This window comes from Microtus oregoni, unplaced genomic scaffold (assembly GCF_018167655.1).
Source record: "Microtus oregoni isolate MIOR12 unplaced genomic scaffold, Mior012 000070F_ref0000104, whole genome shotgun sequence".
NCBI classification, from domain to species: domain Eukaryota; kingdom Metazoa; phylum Chordata; class Mammalia; order Rodentia; family Cricetidae; genus Microtus; species Microtus oregoni.
Window position 1 is genome coordinate 2655985 of NW_024543977.1, and position 21516 is coordinate 2677500.

General features: G+C 38.7%; 1 protein-coding gene across 1 annotated transcript in view; it reads left to right on the forward strand.

Annotated features, from left to right (window-relative positions):
• Positions 1-21516, forward strand: part of Gpr158 (G protein-coupled receptor 158) — a 358827-nt gene that overhangs the window by 210845 nt on the left and 126466 nt on the right. The window contains exon 5 of the mRNA XM_041641570.1: positions 13131-13199. Within this exon, the coding sequence (XP_041497504.1) occupies positions 13131-13199 (69 nt within the window). The remainder of the gene's footprint in view (positions 1-13130; positions 13200-21516) is intronic.

A 21516-nucleotide genomic window follows, 5' to 3' on the forward strand; every position in this document is an offset into this window, starting at 1 on the left:
TTTTAGTTTTCATTCTGCTGCTATGATGAACACCACAATGAAAGGCCACTTGGGCTAATGTTTCCAATTCTGAGGCAATGGCTACACGGCTAAGTGGTTCAGTTTACATTAAATGTTGTAGTGGGTGCTGTGACAGTACAGAGATGACTTCATGTGCATAGGAGGATGTGCATAGGTGTTACACAAAAGTTATATCCTATTATGCCAAGGACTTGGCCATCATGGACTTCAGTGCCTATGGTGGACCTTGGAACTAGTTCCCTGCAGATACTGAGACAGCTGTTGCTTACTTTTGATTTACATTTTCCTGTTCTTGTGATAATCCACATTTTTCACACTTTCCTTTCTGTTTCTGCTTTGAATTGGCAGTTCACAGCAGGGCTGTGGTTTCTTATTTCACATGTCTTTGTATTTCAGAGTGAGGTCAGAAAAGGGGCCTTCAGGAGCAGCTCTTGGATGCTATTTTAAATGACAGCTTTATAAAATTGGATTTTGAAAGTCCAAGGGCAAAGTTGAGCAACAGATCTGTGTAGCCTATGTATGAGTTCTGTCAATTTCTTGACAAAAGTTTTAACCTTCATAAGCCTCAGGCTCTGCATTTACAGAGTAGACATGATGGTAGTAGCCACATTTGTTGGGAGGCTTGCAGGTTGCTGTGGGAGTTAATAGATGTGAAGAATTTAGAGTAATGGCTTCTACAAGAGCTCAGCTGTCCTGGTCATTGCAAGTATCATCATGTTCCTTGTCACCATCCTCATTGACATTCTGTACAGGGGAAAACATGTTCTCAGTGGGGGAAAGCTTGTTGAGTGGGTGAGCCAGCAATGGTTGATTTCTTTCTCTGTACTCTGGTTCTGGGTCTCCTCTCCTTTCTCTGAAGTCAGCGAATTGTCCTGGAATTGATGCATTTACATACTTTTTTGCTCTTAAAAATATAAGAAAGAAAGAAAGAAAACTTGCAGCAAATGGGGTGTATGTATGGAGTGGGGGAGCGTTGCTGCTCTGGACCTGCTGATGACACTTCCTGCAATACTGCATGCTGCAATACTGCATACTATGATACTGCATGCTGAGATGCTTACACAATCAGGAAAGCTTGTTTTCAGAGACAACTTTCTTATTAAACTAACTCTTGCTTCAAAGAAAGAAGAGACTAAGAAGCAGGCCTATTCATTTAGCTTGCTCTCAGCAAAGTCTTGAAGTCTTGCTGGGGCGCTTATGTGTGACAGTGGCTTGCTGCATTTTATTTTAAGATATTTAATGTATATCCGGGGCACAGAAAGCAATGAGTTGGCACACACTATTCAGCATGGATCACGATCACACAAATCCACTTTCAGCACAACTCCTGCTGCACATCAGGTTCCTAGAAAGCTCACTCTTCTCAGCTGCCTGTTCATCGTTTCTCCATTTCTTCTTCTCTCCGCCCACCAGCAGTCACCATTGTGTTCTTACCTGTTATCTGCTGGGGAACACTAAGGCAATTCTGAATCTTGGCTACTGCCTCTTCAACACATTTATTATTTAATTCTTGACTTCTTTGCATATTTTGATTAGTAACCTCTAGTGAGACATGGTTTTCAGATATTTTTCCCATCCTACAGGTTAGGTATTTTTCATTCTGTTGACTGCCTCCTCTGTTTCATTGGTCTGCAGAAGCTTTCAGTTTTGACAGTCATATTTACTTATTTTTGCATTGTACTGAATCTGTGTATTGATTTTGATTTGTGAACCTGAGATATCTCTGAATTTATGTATGTGAGCTTCAGTTTCTTTGGTCTACGTTTTATAGTTTTCAGGGTATAGCTCCTTCACCACCTTGTTCTTGCTTACTTGTAAGTATTTTATTATTGCTGCTGTTTTTGCAGTTGGAATTGTTTCTCTTTTATATAGGTTAATGGTTAGTGTTAGCATATAGAAGCAAAATGTTATTTTTAATTGGTCTGATATTCTGAATTGTAATGAATTTATTATTTGTGATGGAATTCAAATAAAAACTGAAAAGGAAAAAAAACCTTTGAGACAGAAAACTTGCTTTTTTAAAAATGAAGTTGAAGTCAAGCATGATGGTGTAGCACTGCAGTACAAGAGCTTAGGGGCCTATACAAGAGGATTGTGAGTTCTACAAAAGTTTGAAATAGATGAACCGACTCAGGATAAACAAGATCTTTGACATAAAATAGTACCCTATGTTTTGATTAAATTTAGGCATATTGATTAACTTCCATGAAGGACTAGTTTCAGCAGAAACAATTTTTGACCAAGAAAGCATCTTCTGTTAACATCATTCTCTAAAGCATAAAAAGCTTTATGTGTAGATGTGTGCATAGTTCTAACATGAGGAACGAAAACTGGGTGATAGGGAGTGTGAAGCCAGTTTAGGTTGCATAAAGGGACTGTCTTAAAACCAAACCAAACAGAAATCTAAACAGGAGGTAAGGGAGGAAGGGAGGGAGGAAGAGAGGAAGGAAAGGAGGATAGGAAGAAGAAAATTGATTAAGGTAAAATCAAAGATCTTTACTGTGTACTTTAAGTATTGTCTAGTTTCTCTTCCAAGTTCTTTTTTTTTTATTTAAATTTATTTATTTATTAAGGATTTCTGCCTCGTCCCCGCAACCGCTTCCCATTTCCCTCCCCCTCCCCCGATCAAGTCCCTCTCCCTCATCTGCTGGAAGAGCAATCAGGGTTCCCTGACCTGTGGGAGGCCCAAGGACTGCCCACCTCTATCCAGGTCTCGTAAGGTGAGCATCCAAACTGCCTAGGCTCCCACAAAGCCAGTACGTGCAGTAGGATCAAAAACCCACTGCAATTGTTCTTGAATTCTCAGTATTCCTCATTGTCCGCTATGTTCAGCTAGTTCTACCTGGAAGGTCAGCCACTAACTTATTACCACCACTAACACAGTTAGTTGCAGAATATGATGTATTTTATCTGTTTACTTTACAACAGATAGGGAAGATTAAGGTAGGGCAGAAATTGAAAACTGGGTATCAGGAGTAATAGAACGTCTCTGATAAAAAATGTTCCTCTTGTAGAGGACAGACTTTGTTGAAATGACAGAAAAGGTGATTTGAAGGAGTTGTCTGTCGTCTGTGGTAGAGTTGAGAAAGAACACAGCAACCTCAGTGAGTAGCACGTGCAAGAGAGGCAGGACTGTGGTTTGGGTTCTGCTGGGTCTGGCTCCATCTTCACCATTCCAGCTCATTCACCCATGTTTAGTTTGTGAAGTCAAGAAGTAATATTATGTCGAATCAGATACAAACAGACAGTTGATTTCTAAAGTGATAGTCAGCCTTTGCTCACAGTAAGAGGGTTTTCTTCGTTTTCTGTGTAGCTACTGTTTTCTTGTTTTTTTCGTGTGTGTGTGTGTATACTCTATGTCATGCATGTGGAACATTAAGGATAACATACCCACCTTCCTTCTTCTACCACCTCCATCCTTCTCCTCTTATTCATTTTACCACTTTGGCTATTTGACTTACTCACCAGACCATAATGGAGTCATCTATATATTTAATATATAATTATATATATATTGAAAGTTTCTTTTCCTAATTATGAGGCAATTTGCATATAGCTACTCAGTGTTATCATTTGTCTAGTTGGCTAGAAAACAGTGGGCCATAAAAATTAGGAAAGTTCTGAAGAAATATTAAATGTATAAATGGATTTAATTAATAAACACATTTTTTCATTTACAGTATGTAAGTGTATGTTTGAGATATAGCTTGAATACAATATTTTTAAGTAGTTGATAGTTCTTAATCAGGAGAGAGAACCTCAATAGAAGCTTGGTTAGAAAATTTAGTTTCTGGCGTCTTCAATATGAGGTGCCTCCAGGGAGGGGAGTGAGAATATAAATTAGAGATTCAGAAAGCAGTTATGGAAGCAGATAAAGAGTTCAAGTAATTAGTTTGTCAAACTTTAAATAGTTGCTAACTTCCAGAAAACCCATTTAATTCATGGATGTTAAAACACAATAGCTTTTAAAAATCTATTACATTGGAAAACTTTCTTGGAGGTTTTCTCTCTCTCTCTCTCCCTCTTTCTTTCTCTCATTTGAGAGAGGGTTTCTCTGTACCTGCCTCTGCCTCCCAAGTGCTGGAATTAAAGTCATGCGCCAGTCACCATACGCAGCTTTTTTGTTTGTTTCTTTCTTTCTTAACATTCATTTAACAATTCTCTACTGTCAAACCTCTCTATCATCAAATTTCTATATATATTCATTTATTTCACTTGTGTATTTTTGAGTTGATAGTCTGATCCTAATGCATAAAACAGTATATCTTAGGGCAAATGATCTATCACAGAGAAGAAAGAAACCAATTAAAACATCCATCAGTTAGTATGACCTTTTTGAATTTTGTATGTAAGGGTTAGCACTTATTATCTACTTAAAACTTATGAATTAATTATTTGAAATCTTTCTTGAGTCACATTCATGATGTAAGATATAAAAATCTTAAAATATCAAGATAATTACTCAATCACAAGCATTGAGTTTGCTAGTATGCACAAAGATGGAAACAGAAAACTTTAACAAAAGAAGAAATTAGACTTAACAAGAGAATCGTAAACAAGATGGACCTAATTAGTTAATTAGTCATTTAGCTAATTATTATTCTATCCTACCTTTTATTTTGTCTTTTGGCAAACACCTTCAAATTTTTATGTTCAAACCCATCTAGAGGGACAAAGGGGTCTAATAGGAGGGGAGGGTGAGAAAAGGGGGTGGGGGATGGGGGGAAATGTTCAACATACAATACACATTTGTATTAAATCTGGACAAACAAATTCTATAATACTCATCTGGTTCTTAATGCTCAGAGGTACCAGGCAAGTCAGGCTCCAGCTTGCTCCATACCATCTAGAAACTGAAAACTGTTGTAGAGACTGAGTTTGGATTCCTGTCTTCATCTTTTGCATCTGAAGTACATTGCACTCCCCATGCCCTTCATCACACACTTTTGCAGCGTACCAATTGGCTGCAAAATTACAATGACTGCTTTTAGGTTTCTCAAAGTGCTATTATTCTTGCAGGTAAAGAGCATCTTTTAATCTCATTAAAATATTTCTTGGTTTTCTTATTTTGAAATGCTCATCATATTTCTATGACTTTATTTGTAAATGTCTCGTCAGAATAAGCAAGTGTGCTACATGTATCAAATTAGAAACATATCCCCATTCTACTGTTCCAGTCACTGCGTACACTTTTGTATGTGAGACAAACTTAGCAATTCTGAGTTCTACCCCAAAGCTCGGACTTATTTCCTGCTGAGGATGACTGCTGTCCAGCCAACATCTAATGGTATGTGGACATTAGCATTTGAAAACAATGTCTTGAAGACTGTAGTTTTGAGCAAACCTAATTCAAAAACAAAACACTTTGGGGATAAATAGAAATCAGATGAGGTTTGCATGTTCAGAGTGGTATGGTCCTAGACTAGATTAAACAAAAACCAATGTTTAATTATTACTTTGATCTTTTGCTACTTAGTGATCAAGTGAAAATAAGCAATAATTTGTAAAATTTCTACTATAAAATACATTTATGTTTCTAAAAGATAAATATCAAAGTGAATTGTGGTGGTTTGAAAGAAAATGGCACCCAAAGGGAGTGACACTATTAGGAGGTATGGCATTGTTGGAATAGGTGCGGCCTTATTGGAGGGAGTGTGTCACTGTGGAAGAAGGGTTTGAGGTTTCATATATGCTCAAGCCATGCCCAGTGAGTCTGTTGACTTCCTGCTGCCTTCTGGTCAAGATGTAGTCAGAACTATATCTGCCTGCACATTGCCATGCTCCCTGTCATGATAATAATGGACTGAGTCTCTGAAACTGTAAGCCATCACCTCAATTACAATTTTCTTTGTAAGAATTGCCATTGGTCATGGTATCTTTTCACAGCAATAGAAAAAACCCTAACTAGAACATGAATGATACCAGAGTTCATTTTAGTAGAGAAAAGTATGATATTTTTCAAAACCAGTCAGTGTTTGAATATCAGTTTTTTAAGGATTTATTAATCTTTAATATTTTAATTCTGTTCTTTAGATTTAGAATACTTTTCCTTTTTTTGAATGTATATCAGTGTAAGAAAGACTTTTCACATCTTTATTCATCTTCAAATGCATAAAGGAACACAGACTGGAGAGATAACGGTGAATGGAGTCTGTGGTAAATCCTTTGTCACAATCATCTGCAATACATAAAATAAACCATCCTGCAGAAAAACTCTATGAATTTAATGTTTGTATTCTTCAAAACCATGAGAAAAACCATACTATAGTGAAACTCTATAAGTAAATTTAGTTTTTTAATGTTTTGTACTTCATGCAAGAGTAAGACTTTTGTGTGTAATCAATCTGACAAAGCTTATGCATATTACCCTAATCATTTGGACCTGTGGAAGAAACTGAGGGCTTATTATAACCTATTTTTTAAAGATCTTAAGCCAACACACATACAGTTAACCAACATCAGTTATTGTTAGAATAGTTTTCAAAAGGAAGAATTTGTTGATCCAGTTCTTATTCAAAAAATATAACCATTAATCTCAGTGGCTTTTAATGAAACATAAAATTGAATACAGAATGCATTTTGTGTCATTTTCCATAAGGATGTACAAGAAGCTATGTGAAGAAATATGAGCTCCTTAATAGTTCAGTGTTTACCATCACTTCTGTAGGTTTTCTGAGTACTCAGAGTGTATCTCAATTATATGAAGCATGTGTTACTTTATTAGTTTAAAAAAGAAGGGAAGGGGGAATTGAAGACTACAAAGAAATCCCAGAGAAGTAGCTAAAGGCTTAGGCCAATGAGGACAGATAGGACATAGTCCCTAGTTGAGGAACTCATTTGGGCAGCATCTTAGCAAGACAGAGGGACAGTCATCAGAAGGTCACCTTATCAGAGAGGAGTTGCTTTGACAGCAGCATGGAGGTGTAGGGATTTGAAGATTAGCCAGAATGTTTGCTTTTCTGCATGTGGGTTCTTCTGCATCTCAACAGCATCAGGTGTGCTTGTTGGACCTTTTGAAGTGTTGACTTGATATTTTTAATTTTTATTTTAGAAACAATCTTATTTTACATAACAATCATAGTTCCCTCTCCCCTGTTCTCCCACTCCCACCACTTTCTCCTCATTCAGCCTCCCATCCACCCCTTAGAGAGGGTGAGGCCACCCATGGGGAGTCAACAAAATCTGTCATATCACTTGAAGCAGGACCAAGGTCCTCCCCCTGTATCTAAGCTGAGCAAGGTATCTTTCCTTAGGGAATGGGCTCTAAAGAGCCAGTTCATGCACTTGAAATAAATACTGGTTCCACTGCTAGCTGTCCCCCCAACTGCCCATGCCACACAACTGTCACCCTCATTCAGAGGGCCTAGTTTGGTCTTATGCTGTTTCCTGAACTGTCAGTCCATGGTCAGTAAGCTCCCACTAGCTCGAGACAGCTGTTTCTGTGAGTATCCCCACATGGTCTTGACCCATTTTCTCATAATGTCACTCCTCGCTCTCTATGACTGGACTCCAGGAGTTTGGCCCAGTGCTTAGCTGTGGATCTCTGCATCTGCCTCCAACAGATGACTTGATTTGAAACAAAGCAAAGTGAGTTGTCAAAAATCTCATTACTTAATTCTGCAAAAAATAATAATGCCTGTTAAAAGTTTCTGCTCAGGATTTTGTGGTGAATCATGATTAATAATGCAGGACCCATTATTTCTAAGTTCACATGAGTATAAAAATGATTTTTTACCCTTTTTTAGTGTTCTATTCTGTTTTAAAATTTATTAAACTATGTGTATTTTGCTGTGTACTTTATTTCAGACAAGTTAATATTTTCAGAAGTTAGTTTAAATTGAACCAGAAGTTCATGTCATATGAAAAACAGACCAGGTAGTGGTGGTGCATGCCTTTAATCCTAGCACTCTGGAGTCAGAGACAGGTGGATCTCTGTGAGTTCAAGGCTAGTTCAGAGCAAGTTTCAGGACGAGCTCCAAAGCTACAGACAAACCCTGTCTTGAGCCCCCCAACCCCCCACATATAAACAAAACAAAACGAAGACCAAAATTCAGAAGTTAAACTTCTGGCCCAATGTCATGTGCTAATAAACAGCCAATATTGCCATTGCAAATCAGTCAGAGATCATCATCCACAATGCTAAAATTCTCTCATCTATTCATGTTTTACTTTGGGAGTATCTATTCTTGCCCTCATTCTGTTCTTATCGTTTTTATTCTTGATTTTTTTTTTTTCTGAAAAGGAAAACCTGATTTGGAACACCTAATTCTTCCTTTACAAATAACTCTACATTGGAGCCGGGTAGTGGTGGCACACACCTTTAATCCCAGCACTCAGGAGGCAGAGACAGGCAAATCTCTGTGAGTTTGAGGCCAGCCTGGTCTACAAGAGCTAGTTCCAGGACCTACTCCAAAACTACAGAGAAGCCCTGTCTTGAAAAACAAAAACAAAAGTTTAACTTCTTCCTTTCCAATTCGAATCCCCTTGATCCCTTCCTAGATATGGACAGAGGGGGGAGGACCTAGGACTTACCACAGGGCAGAAAACCCTGACTGCTCTTTGGACTGGAGAGGAAGGGGGAAAGGAGTGGGGGGAGGGGGAGAAGGGTGGGAGGAGGGGGAGGGAAATGGGAGGCTGGGAGGAGGTGGAAACTTGTTTTTTTTTCTCCTTTTCTCAATAAAAAAAAAACAAAACAAAAAAACCAAAAACAAACAAAAATTAAGCCAAATAAGTCTACATTGGCTGGGTTTTCACTATTTCATTGCAGATTCGCACCATAATTGAACTTCATTGAAGTCTTTTAAGCAGGATGCTCTATTCTCATCCACATATAATTTCTAAAATTATTAAACAATAGCCCTCTCCAAATTGCCAGTGTTAAGCATGTCCTTAGTATTACTTTTCACATCTTATTTCCAACCTGTGTTGTATCATTATGTCAAGTGCTTATGTCAAGGGGAAGTCTCTCCTCTGTGGATTTTTCTATGGAAATACAAGAGTTAAAAGAAAAGGTCAACCTCATGAATCTCTTCTACCGGTGCAACTAAGTCATTCTGTAAATGAGAGATTTGTAGACTCTCGGTTTCTCACCAAATCCTATGCTGATTCATCCCTTTAAAAATAAAATCTTATTGCTATCTCAGAGTTTGCACATAGATTCTGAAACTGAGCTATTTAAAATGTTCCCTTTTCCTTTTCAGTGATTTCTTTTGTAATACAAGGAAAGTTTAAATATTGTAAGGTTGAAGACACTGGCACTGATCAAAAATAGCTACATGGTGTTAGCAAGAAGTGTGTTATTTCCCTAGAGTCTAAAACAGTTTAACATATAAAAATGAGCTAGAGCTAGTCATGTAGAGTCAGGGAAATAATAACAAGTCATTTAAAAAACTTTGCCTTTAGCATTCTTGTCCTCTTGTTACTATAAAGGCTTAGGCTTCCTTGGGGCTGTTGCATGGGGGCAATTCTGCCTCTAGAGGCTGCAATGGTGTATTGAGTCATGTGCCTCTGCACTTGGTGAACTAGGGTGGTGAGAGCTAGGAGCTGGTTTTGAGACAATTGGATAAGTTTATAGTAGAATATTATTAGCCTCTTATTTAATCTACAGGTTTGATTTGCTCATATAATTTGTCATATCTGTGAGGGTTTGGGAACAGGGGTGGGAATACATGGTAAAAATGGAAGAAGATGAATATCTTATCTCTTAGAAGAAAGGTTTTTCTTTAGACTTTTGCATATCATAACTCAGAATCATAGAATTTTATATTGACCGAGTTAATAGGTTTTAGATTTTCTTCAGTTAATTACTAAAAAGCTTATAATTCAGCAATATCTGATTACATGTCCTTCAGTGAAAAAAGATATTGCTAAGTTAGTTCTCTTATGCCCAAATACAATCTCTTCTTTAGAAGAGACCATTGCTATCATGTTAGGATGAATCCTCTGGACTGTGAGTGCCCCAGGCTTCTACCATTTTGATATGGCTTTGCTCTCGACAATGTGATGGGCTGTATACACAGCTATCCTGGGCTATGTACAACCTGTGAGCAACTGACTGTACACACCTACAAATCTAGAACTTTGTTTATAGAGATACACACATAGGCTGGATGGGTGCTTTATAGAAACAGCATTATACCATATTTGCTGGGTATATTTTGAGAAAGTACTCCCCTCCACTGAATTTCCCAGTTCACAACTCTAGTTAAAATTTTGCTCTTTCTATCTAAAGTAAAGCTGTTTAGGAGGTGAATTTTATCTCCACCTCTGTGAATTTGCTCATTCTCTCCTTTATCTGTCTTCATTTCTGAGTTCCTCCTCTCCCATCACTGAGCACTTCTTCTCTCTTCCCATCTTTTACAGCTAATCAGGGGATCACTCATAGTAATTGTATATGAATCTTTGGTGCCAATTAGAAAGCAAAGATTTTTGTCCAAGTTAAAATATCTAGTACCACCACAGCAGTAGGAATGGTGATGGACTATTTTAGGTTATATGAAATTCTTCTTTGCCATGAAGAACCATTCATTGTGTTTGGCTCATTCTGTTAGACTTTGAAGCCAAATTCACCACAGGATATTTCAAAAGAAAAAAAGTGTACATTTAAAATATACCTCACATTTGAAGATAGTTGTCAGAGTTCCAGTTTAGAAGCTGAAATTCTGAGCTTCCCTGTTGAGCACGAATGGGGACTAAGAAAGAAGTACATATATCTCTATTGTACAGGTAGCTGTGAGAATACACATGAACACATATGATTGCTACTGTTGTATTCTAGCAATGGCTGAAACACAGACACATAGTCTACTGCACCCAAAAGGATCAAAACACATTGCAGAAGGAAGATACCACCACCCCAAAGCATCATCACACGCCAAAGGACTTCTGGGTCCTCTATATCTAGGCTCTTTACTCTTCTGGGGTAATTTTGGATTTTTATTTTTTATTATAGTTATGTATTGCTTTAAATTTATGTGTTTGTTTAAGCAAATGAGTGCAGATGCTTGCAGAGTCCACAAGAGTGTGACGTATCCCCTGGAGCTGGTCACTGGGAACCAAACTCAGGTCCATGTAAGAACAGTATGTGCTCTTAAGCACCAAGCCATCTCTTCAGTGTCTTCAGTAGTCATTTTTGGTTCCAAACATAAAACTCTTTCTGTTGCTTTCAATATATATTAATAGTTTTCAAATTCATCAACTAGGTGCTGCTTTATGACTTAAAACTGGATAAACAATGATGTACTAAGTCCAATGCTAAGTATTTTAACTACTTCATGTTTAATAACTTACTGGGTTTAATAAAGTATGTCTTATGGTTTCTGTTGTTGTAAAGAGATACCATGACCATGCAGCTCTTATAAGGAAAACATTTCATCGAGGTGGCAACTTACAGTTCAGAGGGTCCGTCCATTATGATCATGGAAGGGAGCATGGAAACATTCATGCAGGCATGGTGCTGCTTACATCTTGATCAGAAGGCAACAGAAAATACATTATGACACTGGACAGTATCTTCAGCATAGGAAGCTTCAAAGCCCACCCCCAGTGGCCACACTTCCTCCAACAAGGACATACCTCCTAGTAGTGCCATACCCTTCGAACTTATGGGGGTCAATTACATTCAAACTACCACAAGGTGTTAACATACTCTATTGGGAAAGGCCATTGAAGTAGCTTGTTTCATTGCCTGCTTAAGGAGCTATTTCAGAATTCACAGTGGTACAGAATTAACTGCAAAATTTTCCTGCTACACTCTCGAGCTCTTCTGTCAGTCTACAAGGCAGATTCTTTTACAAGAAGTTTCACATAATGGTTTGTAGTCTGAGTCTTAGTGTCATATTAATAAATTAGAACATAAGTTATAAAAATATCCATAAGTTGTTTATGCTTTGCCAAATGCAATTTTCCATATTAGAAATTCTACTAGCCTCAACTCAAATACTGCGGATAGAAATTGTCTTTTCATGAAATGGAAATACCTTACTAGGTATAACAATGGCCCATATCAAAAAGCACTTAGAGACTGAAGATATATTGTACAGGTACAATTGCTTGCCTGGTATGCATATGCCTTGGACTCCATCCTCAGACCACAGGGAATGGGGGAAAAAAAGCTACTCAAGTGATTGACACCATCCACTATTCTCAAACTCTTAGCCATGACTTCCTTCAAAGGATTACATAAAGCAGCTCTGTGTGTTTAATACCCAGCAAGGTTTTGAAAGAGGAATTAAAAAATTATTTTTCTGACTATCCAGTTATCACATCATTTTCAAAACATATATAACGCACAGTCATAGTCTGGATTCCTAGCCTCCTTCACTTGTCGCAGAATTAATTTTCTTACTTCACTTAACTTTCCTGTAAAGTAAGGCATCTATATGCATTTTATATAGCATTTAATGAAAATTAGGGATTCCGGAGTGACTAATTTTTTGATTTGGTAAGCCATACCCTATCTTGACACTTTAGCTCATTGAAGTCAAACTTATTGTTATAAGCTAAGATTTTTTTTCTTGCCTCAACTCTGTTTTGTTATAGGAATTTTATATTTTGCAAATTATAAAAGTATCATAAAATTGTTAGATACATTGATGCTTTGAAACTAAATATTTAATAACTTTTAAGGTGAGGAACCTTTTATATTTAGTGTGATTCGTATTGTTTACACAGCGAAGCTGTATTGTGGGGATTATATTGTATCATTGAGATTCCAAGCCCCTATACAGCTCACACACCAAACTTTGTTTTGACCCTCCACAATGATCCAGCAGGTGTCCATGAAACACTTTAGGTCACTGGTAGCTTCTGTGTCAGAAACAGAAAAACTATCTGTGTTGGTTACAATTGCTCAGATTGTAGGAATCTTCAAGAATGTGATGTTGGCTTCTCAGAAGTCAGTGACGACATTGTTAGGCCTGACCTCACTTCATACCCAGGCTTTCTCATGTGGCAGCTGCTTAGCCACCTGAACGCTAGCTAGATTTTATTTATGTACTTAATTTCCCCCAGAAGAATGCTGTTCTTAGGGATGAAGCATTTTTACAGTAGCATAAATCCTCTGTGCCTGGAAATTAAATTAACAATGGCATTCTCAATTTGTCTTCTAGAGCATCAGAGCATCTGGCCTCATCCTGTTGGAAACAATACTCTTTGGGTCTCTGCTCCTGTACTTTCCGGTAAGTGACTTCCGGCTATTTTAAAAGCAGTCATCTGTTTCATTTTGATTTTCCATATTGTATGCATACTACATATTACTAAGGACATGGTAGATATTTAAATCTGACTCTACAATTTGGTTTTCATTAGATATTTATATATCATTTCTAAATCTTGTGGGGGGTTCTTGTAAACTAGTTGTATTTTTCTTCCTAGTTTTGTGAAAAGGGTCAAATATTTAGGTAAAATAGCACATGAAGGTCATATTTAGTGCATATGTTTCATTCTTTCTTCTCTCTTACATAAATCAGAACTGCACACATACCACCAAGGTAATGCTAGAATTTCCCTGTGCAAAACAACATAAAGAAAAGTAAATTTTAGTGAAGTAAATGTAAATGTGATACTGCTCTTATATTTTATTGTTGCAATACTGAGTTTTTAATGATAAACACCGATTACTAATACAATTAAACAGTTGGTGTTCTGAAGTTATCATGTGATAAGCATGGAGGTAATTTCTGGAAATACTCTTAATTTCTTCTCTCAAGAGGCTTACAATTTATAGGAAGAAATGAGTCAGTACAGAGCCCTGTGATACAGTATGACAAAGTTGGAGTGGCAGCAGCATGGCATGGCGACACTTAGGGAAGATGCACAATCAAATCTAGAAAACATGGTATAAAAAGGTCTCCCAGGATCTAAGGCTGAGATGGTGTCTGAGGAAAAGGCAGGCTTGGCCCCACATCGTGTTTTTTTTTCTTCTTGTTTCTCTTGTTGGGCTGAAGAGCTAAATAGAGGAATTCTGCTCCTTCTGTCTTTCTGTCTTCTACAACTGGGGTTACTATTGCTGTGATTAAAAAAATGATCAAAAGCAACTTGTGAAGGAAAGGGTGTAATCCATTTATACTTCTACACCACACTCCATCATGGAAGGAGTCAAGGCAGGAACTCAAGGCAGGAACCTAGAGGCAAGAACTGATGCAGACGCCATGGAAAAATGCTGCTTATTGGATTGTTCTTAATGGTTGCTCACTCTTCTTCATTATACCATCCAGGACCACCTGTCCAGGGGTGGCACAACCCACAGTGAGCTGGACAGTCTCAAAGAAATCAAGAAAATGCCTGAGAGGCTTGCCTGCAAGTCAGTCAGTGAGGGCGTTTATTCAATTCAGGTTCCTTCTTCTCAAGAGACTCTAGCCTGTGTAAATTTGACACAGCACCAGCTAGCACAGCTACCTTTTTCCCTTATAAACCATCCAGTCTCAGGTATTTTGTCATAGTATCTCAAAGGAACTGAGAAAATTGGATTTTATTTCTCCATAGAAATCATCTATATTAAATTTTTTTAACTCACATGGTAGTATGTATTGCAATCAATAAAGAACCAACAGTATTTACAGATTGAAATTTCTCATTGCTTGCATTCTGCCTCTGTAAGTGGTATGCTATGCACTCTAATACTTAATTTTCCCATAGAATTATCAGGCACATATATGAATGACCTAATAAGGTAGTGAAAGGTTTGAAATGTCCCGACTAATATAAAGAATTATCTTAATAACCTGAATTTATTTTGTATTATCTGTTTGGGCTTTTTTTTTGCATCAACCTCTGCTGTGTGTGAACCCACTATCTATCCAGTTATTAATTGGCCTTTAGAAAGGTCAGTTCTAATCTGTTGCCCTACTGGTGTCTCATCAGTCTTCATAGAAGAAAAGTGAAAACTTCATCCTGGCTTATGATGTGGTGTTTGCCTGCCTGTTCTGTCTCACTGTGAACTATTTCCTCCCCACATTCTGGTCCCCAGCTGTAAGGCTTTCTTTCTGTTCTCAAATGAATGCAACCCCCTTCTGTCTCTTCCTGGTCTCTGTCCTGTTACGATGGCTTGCAAAGAGTCTAGCTGGCAGTAGGAAAAATCATGACCCTTTTATTATTTGTTTCTAGTGCCCACAGATAGGAAAAACATCTTTGAAATGCCATTCTATGGCATGAGCAAAAGTTTGGTTTATTTTTACTAATAAGCTGCATGCTTATTTAAGTGATCATATTTCTGAGCATCACCTGTCATCTATGAGAGAATAATTGTAAAGCCTGTTACAGAGAAGAGCTGTTCCAGAAAAGTAGAACATTTGAAATAACAATGTCTGGCTGTTAAATATTGAACACAGTGATTTGGGATCATTTTATTGAGTATAGAACGCATGTTTGAAAATCATTTGATGGCCTTATACCCGTGATGACATTAGATACAGAGAGAAAGAGAGACTCTTGATAGTTAAAACTGTAAAGGCAGCACTCTCCATAATCTTCCAGAAGAAGGGAAATTGAGCATGGAAATTTCACCAGAATCAGGTCACCAGTGGGGCTCACCCTGATGGTCTCATCCTTAGATGTCTCTTTCACCCTTTAAAACCTAGTTCATTTTGCAGCTCCTTGAGATTCAAGTTTCTGTCCTGTGTCTCCATCCTTAAGTCAGTGTCTGTTCTAGTTTTCTCTATGTTATGTTCTCAATAAGAGATTGACCAAAACCATGTTGGGGTAGACATTGTTTGACATACAGGTTACAATCTGTCATCAAGGGAAGCCAAGGCAGGAACTGTAGACAGGAAGCTGGAAGTAGCAACTGAGACAGAGATCATGGAGGAATGTTGCTTACAGGCTTGCTTCTTCTGGCCTATGCTGTTACCTTTCTTCTATAGCTCAGATCCACCTGCCTAGGGATGGTACCACCCATTGTGGGCTGGGCCCCCCTAAATCAATTAGAAATCAAGAAAATGCCCCTAAAGATATGCCCTCATGCCATTTTCAACCAAGGTTTGCTCTTTTCAGGTGTGTCAAGTTGATAACTGAAGCTAACTATGATGGTGCTCACATTCTGAAGACAGAAGGGATCAGATTACTTAAAGTGTGTTAAACTAAGACATATAGCATAAGAAACTAGAGACAAAGAGATTAAAATGCATTACTGATGAAGCCTAGACAGGGAATCCTTTACACAATAGATCAGGAAATGCCATTTTGGCGATGGATAGTGAAGTCCTTTATGGGAGTAGATGCAAGCCTGGATGTACGTGCATGAAACAATCTTACAAAGAACGATCTCGTCACTGGTGAAGGATACCTGGGTTGCTTAGAATTTGACGATAGGAAGTTTATAACTTTTAGATAAGAGTTTTACTTGTTCTGTTCAATGTTAAAATAATAAGATAAAGCAAATACAAATAGAAAGTGTATTATTTAAAAGGGGATAGAAGTGTTTCAGATATTAGAGCATTCTGGAATATAATTGTTGACTGCACCAAATGAAAAAAAAAAAACTCTACAAGGCTCTAAAATCAGAAGCCAATTTTGGATTGGAGATATTCAGCCTGGATAGTCAAAAGGTCTAATTGGTATAAATATGGCCAAAACCTCTTCTGCTTTTAAATATCTTTCCTAGTTTCTGAGCTACTGCTGTGGACCATACCAGAACCACTCATGAATTTGCTGGGAATTACATCTTTTTAAAGTACACTTGAATAAAATAGATTGTTTCTAGGGCTGGGTTCTTCTGCAGAAGGAGACTGGGATGTTCCCTGCTTTCCTGTGTTATGCAATGAACTTTATATTCTCTTTATGCTGCATATTGTCGTCCAGATTTGCAAGAATTAAGGTTATTTTTGCCATTTCTAAGCAATCTTGGACTACAGACGATTTCATAACAATGCTTACAGTGGAAAGTCCAAATTAGACATTATCATCATTGTGCAGACGAGGACACACCGAAATCTGACTAAAGTTAGCATCGTTATAATTGGTAGTGTGAACTGCAGCTTTGAATCCTTTTCTTACAGATTCTCCAAAGAATTTCATGGTTTGAGGCCCATACATTGTGAACAAATGGATTATCACCCATGATCACCTAAATACTTTCTGTGTAGCTGTAAAATAAATGGACTAGACTTTCAGAAAAGAAAACTAAAGTGTATGTTTCTTGTTAAATTGCACCAAAGGCATTTTCAATTTTTTAAAACTTGTCATTGATAATGTAAGTCTAGAAGTTTGTTTTGCTTTGACAAATGCATACATTTTAGTTGACTGTAGCTTCTAATCCTTAACTGGTTTATGGTATGCTCATCAATAAGGGACACCAATGCATGAGTCAGTATGATGCATATTTTACGCTCACTGGTTTTATACAAAAGAATGGTAAAATACTTGGACATGAAGAGAGATCATATACAATTTAATATTTGCTTCAACTTTTCATTTTGCAAATGAAAGAGGAGAGGATGATAGATGTTCCTATGCCTACAACTTTACCCAGCTAATTAATGATAAAGTCAAGAGGAGAACTCATCTCTCAGTTCTGTACCTGTTTCTTCACTATGGTAATAGCAAGATACTGGAACATGTGCAGGGTTACAGAGACCTTTGCATCCTTTTGGATAAGTCAGTAAACCTCCACTACTTCATCTGGTGGAAACAGAACGTACACAGGATCAAAGGAAACATCCAGTTTTGATAGTTAAAGGTTTGGTTTGAGACCCAATGTAAAATTCTTTACAAATATGAATGGACCACAACTCCAGGGACAGACGTGACTCAGGTGGGGAGGGAATAAGGAAAAAGACAGACACAGACAATCCCAGGAAGTGGCATGTACAGAAGCAGGGATTGGGTGCACTGGGCTGTCTGCCGGAGAAACTGTAGCACCCCAGAAACTCAGTGTTTATTACAGGGAGTTGAACAGAGAGCTGGGGTTATAGCACATGACTGAACAAAGAGGCAAGGTTTATGGTATGCAACTGGATCAGGGAGATGGACTTAACTAATATCTATAGGAGCACTCTCAGCAGGGGAACTGTCTTTAGGCCATAAACATCTCAGGGGAGAAAGTTCGAGTGGGCATTTTCTGCACATGCTGTTCATTCATATTCGGTCCCCTGAGCAGGAAGTTTTTGGCATATCTCTGAGCCTGAGGCCACTGGTCCCTTGACTTTACCATGCCCATGTCAATAACACACACCCACTCACTTGGAGCTTCCTTTACTTTAGACGAACCATGTAGTTCAGTCATCCAGAGTTCTGAATCTCAATTATTTTACCCGCAAAGTGGCAGAACTTTGACCAATAGGAATTTGAAACCTTAAGTTTTTAGTGAAAAAACAATAGTAGTGTAATCTTTGATAGGACAGATATGAATTTGACTATATTACCTGCTATAAACAGTGTTTTGGCTTTGTGAAATACAGCCATTATCACAAGCTAAAACAATATGAGAAAATAAGAAGGAAAGAGTTTTAATAACTGATTCTCATTGCCTCAAATACAACACAGAAAATTAGTTCCTCCTAATAAAGAAGCCCAAAGATAAGGGGACACATAGAGATAAAATAGTTCCTGAAAAGCAAGAGTAGAGGGAAAGAAATGAAAATAAGTCAGAACACTTAAACACTTATAGAAATGTGAGAAGCAGCCGAATGCACGAAACTGAGAGTACCACAGAGGCCATAGGGTGAGGACTGGGGGAAGTATAGTGGAAAACGGATGAGGACAGGCATGCAAGCCAGGAGGACCACAGACAGCGAAAGAGCAAAAGGCAGATGCAGGAAATTGAAGTTCCTGAAGAAGAGAAAAAGTAGTACATTGTTGGAGGAGGGAGGCTGCTTGTTTGTTCCCGGCCACTTAGCCCAGAAATAATCACACAGAAACTATATTATTTAAATCGCTGTTTGGCCCATTAACTCTAGGTTCTTATTGGCTAACTTTTACATTATTTTTTTTTTGCTTTATTACTTTTTCTTGTTTTCTTGACACTATATTTTTTTATTGATTTTTGTTGAGCTCTACATTTTTCTCTGCTCCCCTCCTTACCTCTCCCCTCCCCACTTCAACCCTCCCCCAAGGTCCCCATGCTCCCAATTTACTCAGGAGATCTTGCCTTTTTCTATTTCCCATGTAGGTTAGATCTATGTAAGTCTTTTTTAGTGTCCTCATTGTTGTCTAAGTTCTCTGGGATTGTGGTTTGTAGGCTGGTTTGCTTTCATTTAAGCCATTTCTACTGATCTGTGTATCGCAACATGGCTGTGGCTTACTGGGTAAAGTTCTGGCATCCATCTCTGGTGGTTACATGGCTTCTCTCCGACTCTGCCTCCTTTCTCTCAGCATTCAGTTTAGTTTTCCCCACCTACCTAAGTTCTTCCCTATCAATAGGTCAAGGCAGTTTCTTTATTCATAACCCATCTCCATTAATTTGTGCATCACCACGTGGTCGTGGCCTACCAGCTCTGGAGGTGACTCCACAGCTTCTCTCTGACTCTGCCTTTCTTCTCCCATGCTATAGGCCAAGCCAGTTTCTTTATTCATTAACCAATAAAAGAAAAAGGACCTCCCACACCAGTACATAAAATTACTGTTGTAATTTTAGTGATTTTAGGAATAAGAAAAGTCTTACATCTTTTGGTGGCTGGGAGGAATGACAAAGGGGCAGTATGCAGAGCCTACAGGGTGGGAAGCCTAGGGAGATGGACACAGGAGCAGAGGCTTCTGGGTCTCTGCTTCTGCCCCACTAGGCTTTCCTGTCGCTGGTTTCCCTGGGTGACTTAGGAGAGGTAGGTTGTATTCCATGCTGTCATTCTGTGACCGAAACTGAACTTTGAAGTCTTGTTCTATTCCCACTCTCTGCAAATCCCAAGTACGATGAATTTTGTTGTTTCATCTAGCTGCTGTGTAGTTACCAGAAAGTGGTCATAAGAGGGAAGCTTCAGAGTTGATCACACTAAAGAACACAGAGAGGCTGGAAACTCTGTCAAAGTGAGCCTCACGTCTGAGTGTGGTATATGAAAATCAAGCTTGTTCAAGCTTAGGGGGTAGAGACCTTGTAGAGGTGACTGGGTCACAAGACTGAGTTCTCATGGACTTCTCAGACTGCTAAACTGATTTAAAACTGAGGTCACCACTTTGCACCCCACCAGGAATGCTCATGTCACCTGCATCCTCAGCAATCCTTTTCATTTTCCACTGTTAATGAAAAGTAAGAGCCATCTCAGTGAATGGGAAGTGTAGTTTTTATTTTCTAAAACTCCTTCAAAACACAACCAGAAATTCATTCTTTCTTTCTTTCTTTCTTTCTTTCTTTCTTTCTCTTCCTCCCTTCCTCCCTCCCTCCCTCTCTCCCTTCTCTCTCTCTCTCTCCCTCCCTTCCCCCTCCCTTCCTTCCTTCCTTCCTTCCTTCCTTCCTTCCTTCCTTCCTTCCTTCCTTCCTTCCTTCCTTTCCTTCCAAGGTAAGGTTTCTCTGTGTAACTCTAACTGTCCTGGAAGTCACTCTGTAGACCAGGCTGGCCTCAGACTCACAGAGATCAGCCTGCCTCTGCATCGCAAATGGTGGGAAGGGTGTGCCACCATTATCTGGCTCCATTTCAAGCCCCATTATTATATTAGTCTGAATGACCATCAAGATGAATTCGGTTGTTGCACTAAGCATCTAACTTGTCTTACTGTCTCTACCCTTGGCCTCAGAATCTCTTCTAAATACAGAAACTGGAATCTGTTTAAACCCAAGCCAGGTATGATTACTGCTGCTCAAACCCTATGACAGCCAAATCCCTACTTTATTCCCATTACCATGTTCTGTTCTCGCACAGGCTAGGCAATGACTCCCCGAGCCCTTGCGTTGGTGTTCTCTTAGCCTGGAACTCATTTCTCCCATCCACATGACCTTGTCTTCCTGAGTCACCATACAAAGCCTTACAGAATCCAGCTCCTCACTTTTTCTGCTTCAAGCATCACCGCCCCATCTTCTTCCTTCTGCCACAACACTGACCTCCCTTTTGCTGTTGGACTTTGGTGTGGGCCTCCCCTCCAGTGCCCACAGCTGACAGGTGTCCCAGGAAACTCCTGAAATTTTCAATTTTTTCTTATTAAATGTAGTTAAATAATTAATTATTTTGGGACAGACAAGAAGAGATTAATTTAAAAACTGTGCTAGGGAAGGGGGATAAACCACCACAATTCCAAAGGACCTGGAGTTGGCTTACATAGAAACAGAAACAGGGACAGCATAAGGCAGAATTTACAGCCACAGTGTTGCATCCACTAAGGATATCCTGACGGACACCAAGATCGCCTCTCTGAGGACAAATCAGAGAATACTAAGAGAGAATTCGACAGGTGGTTTCAGTTGAAGAAACGGGGTCTGCACACTGCTTCAGTTCTGGTCTAGCTTGGCATTTTAGCTCTTAGTAAAAACAAATATGGGAAGAACCCAGTGTCTGTTTCCAGCTGGCTTTACTGCAGGCTGTGGGGTAAGACTAGCACTCCTGGCTGTGCACACAAGAGCACTTTCCTGTTCTC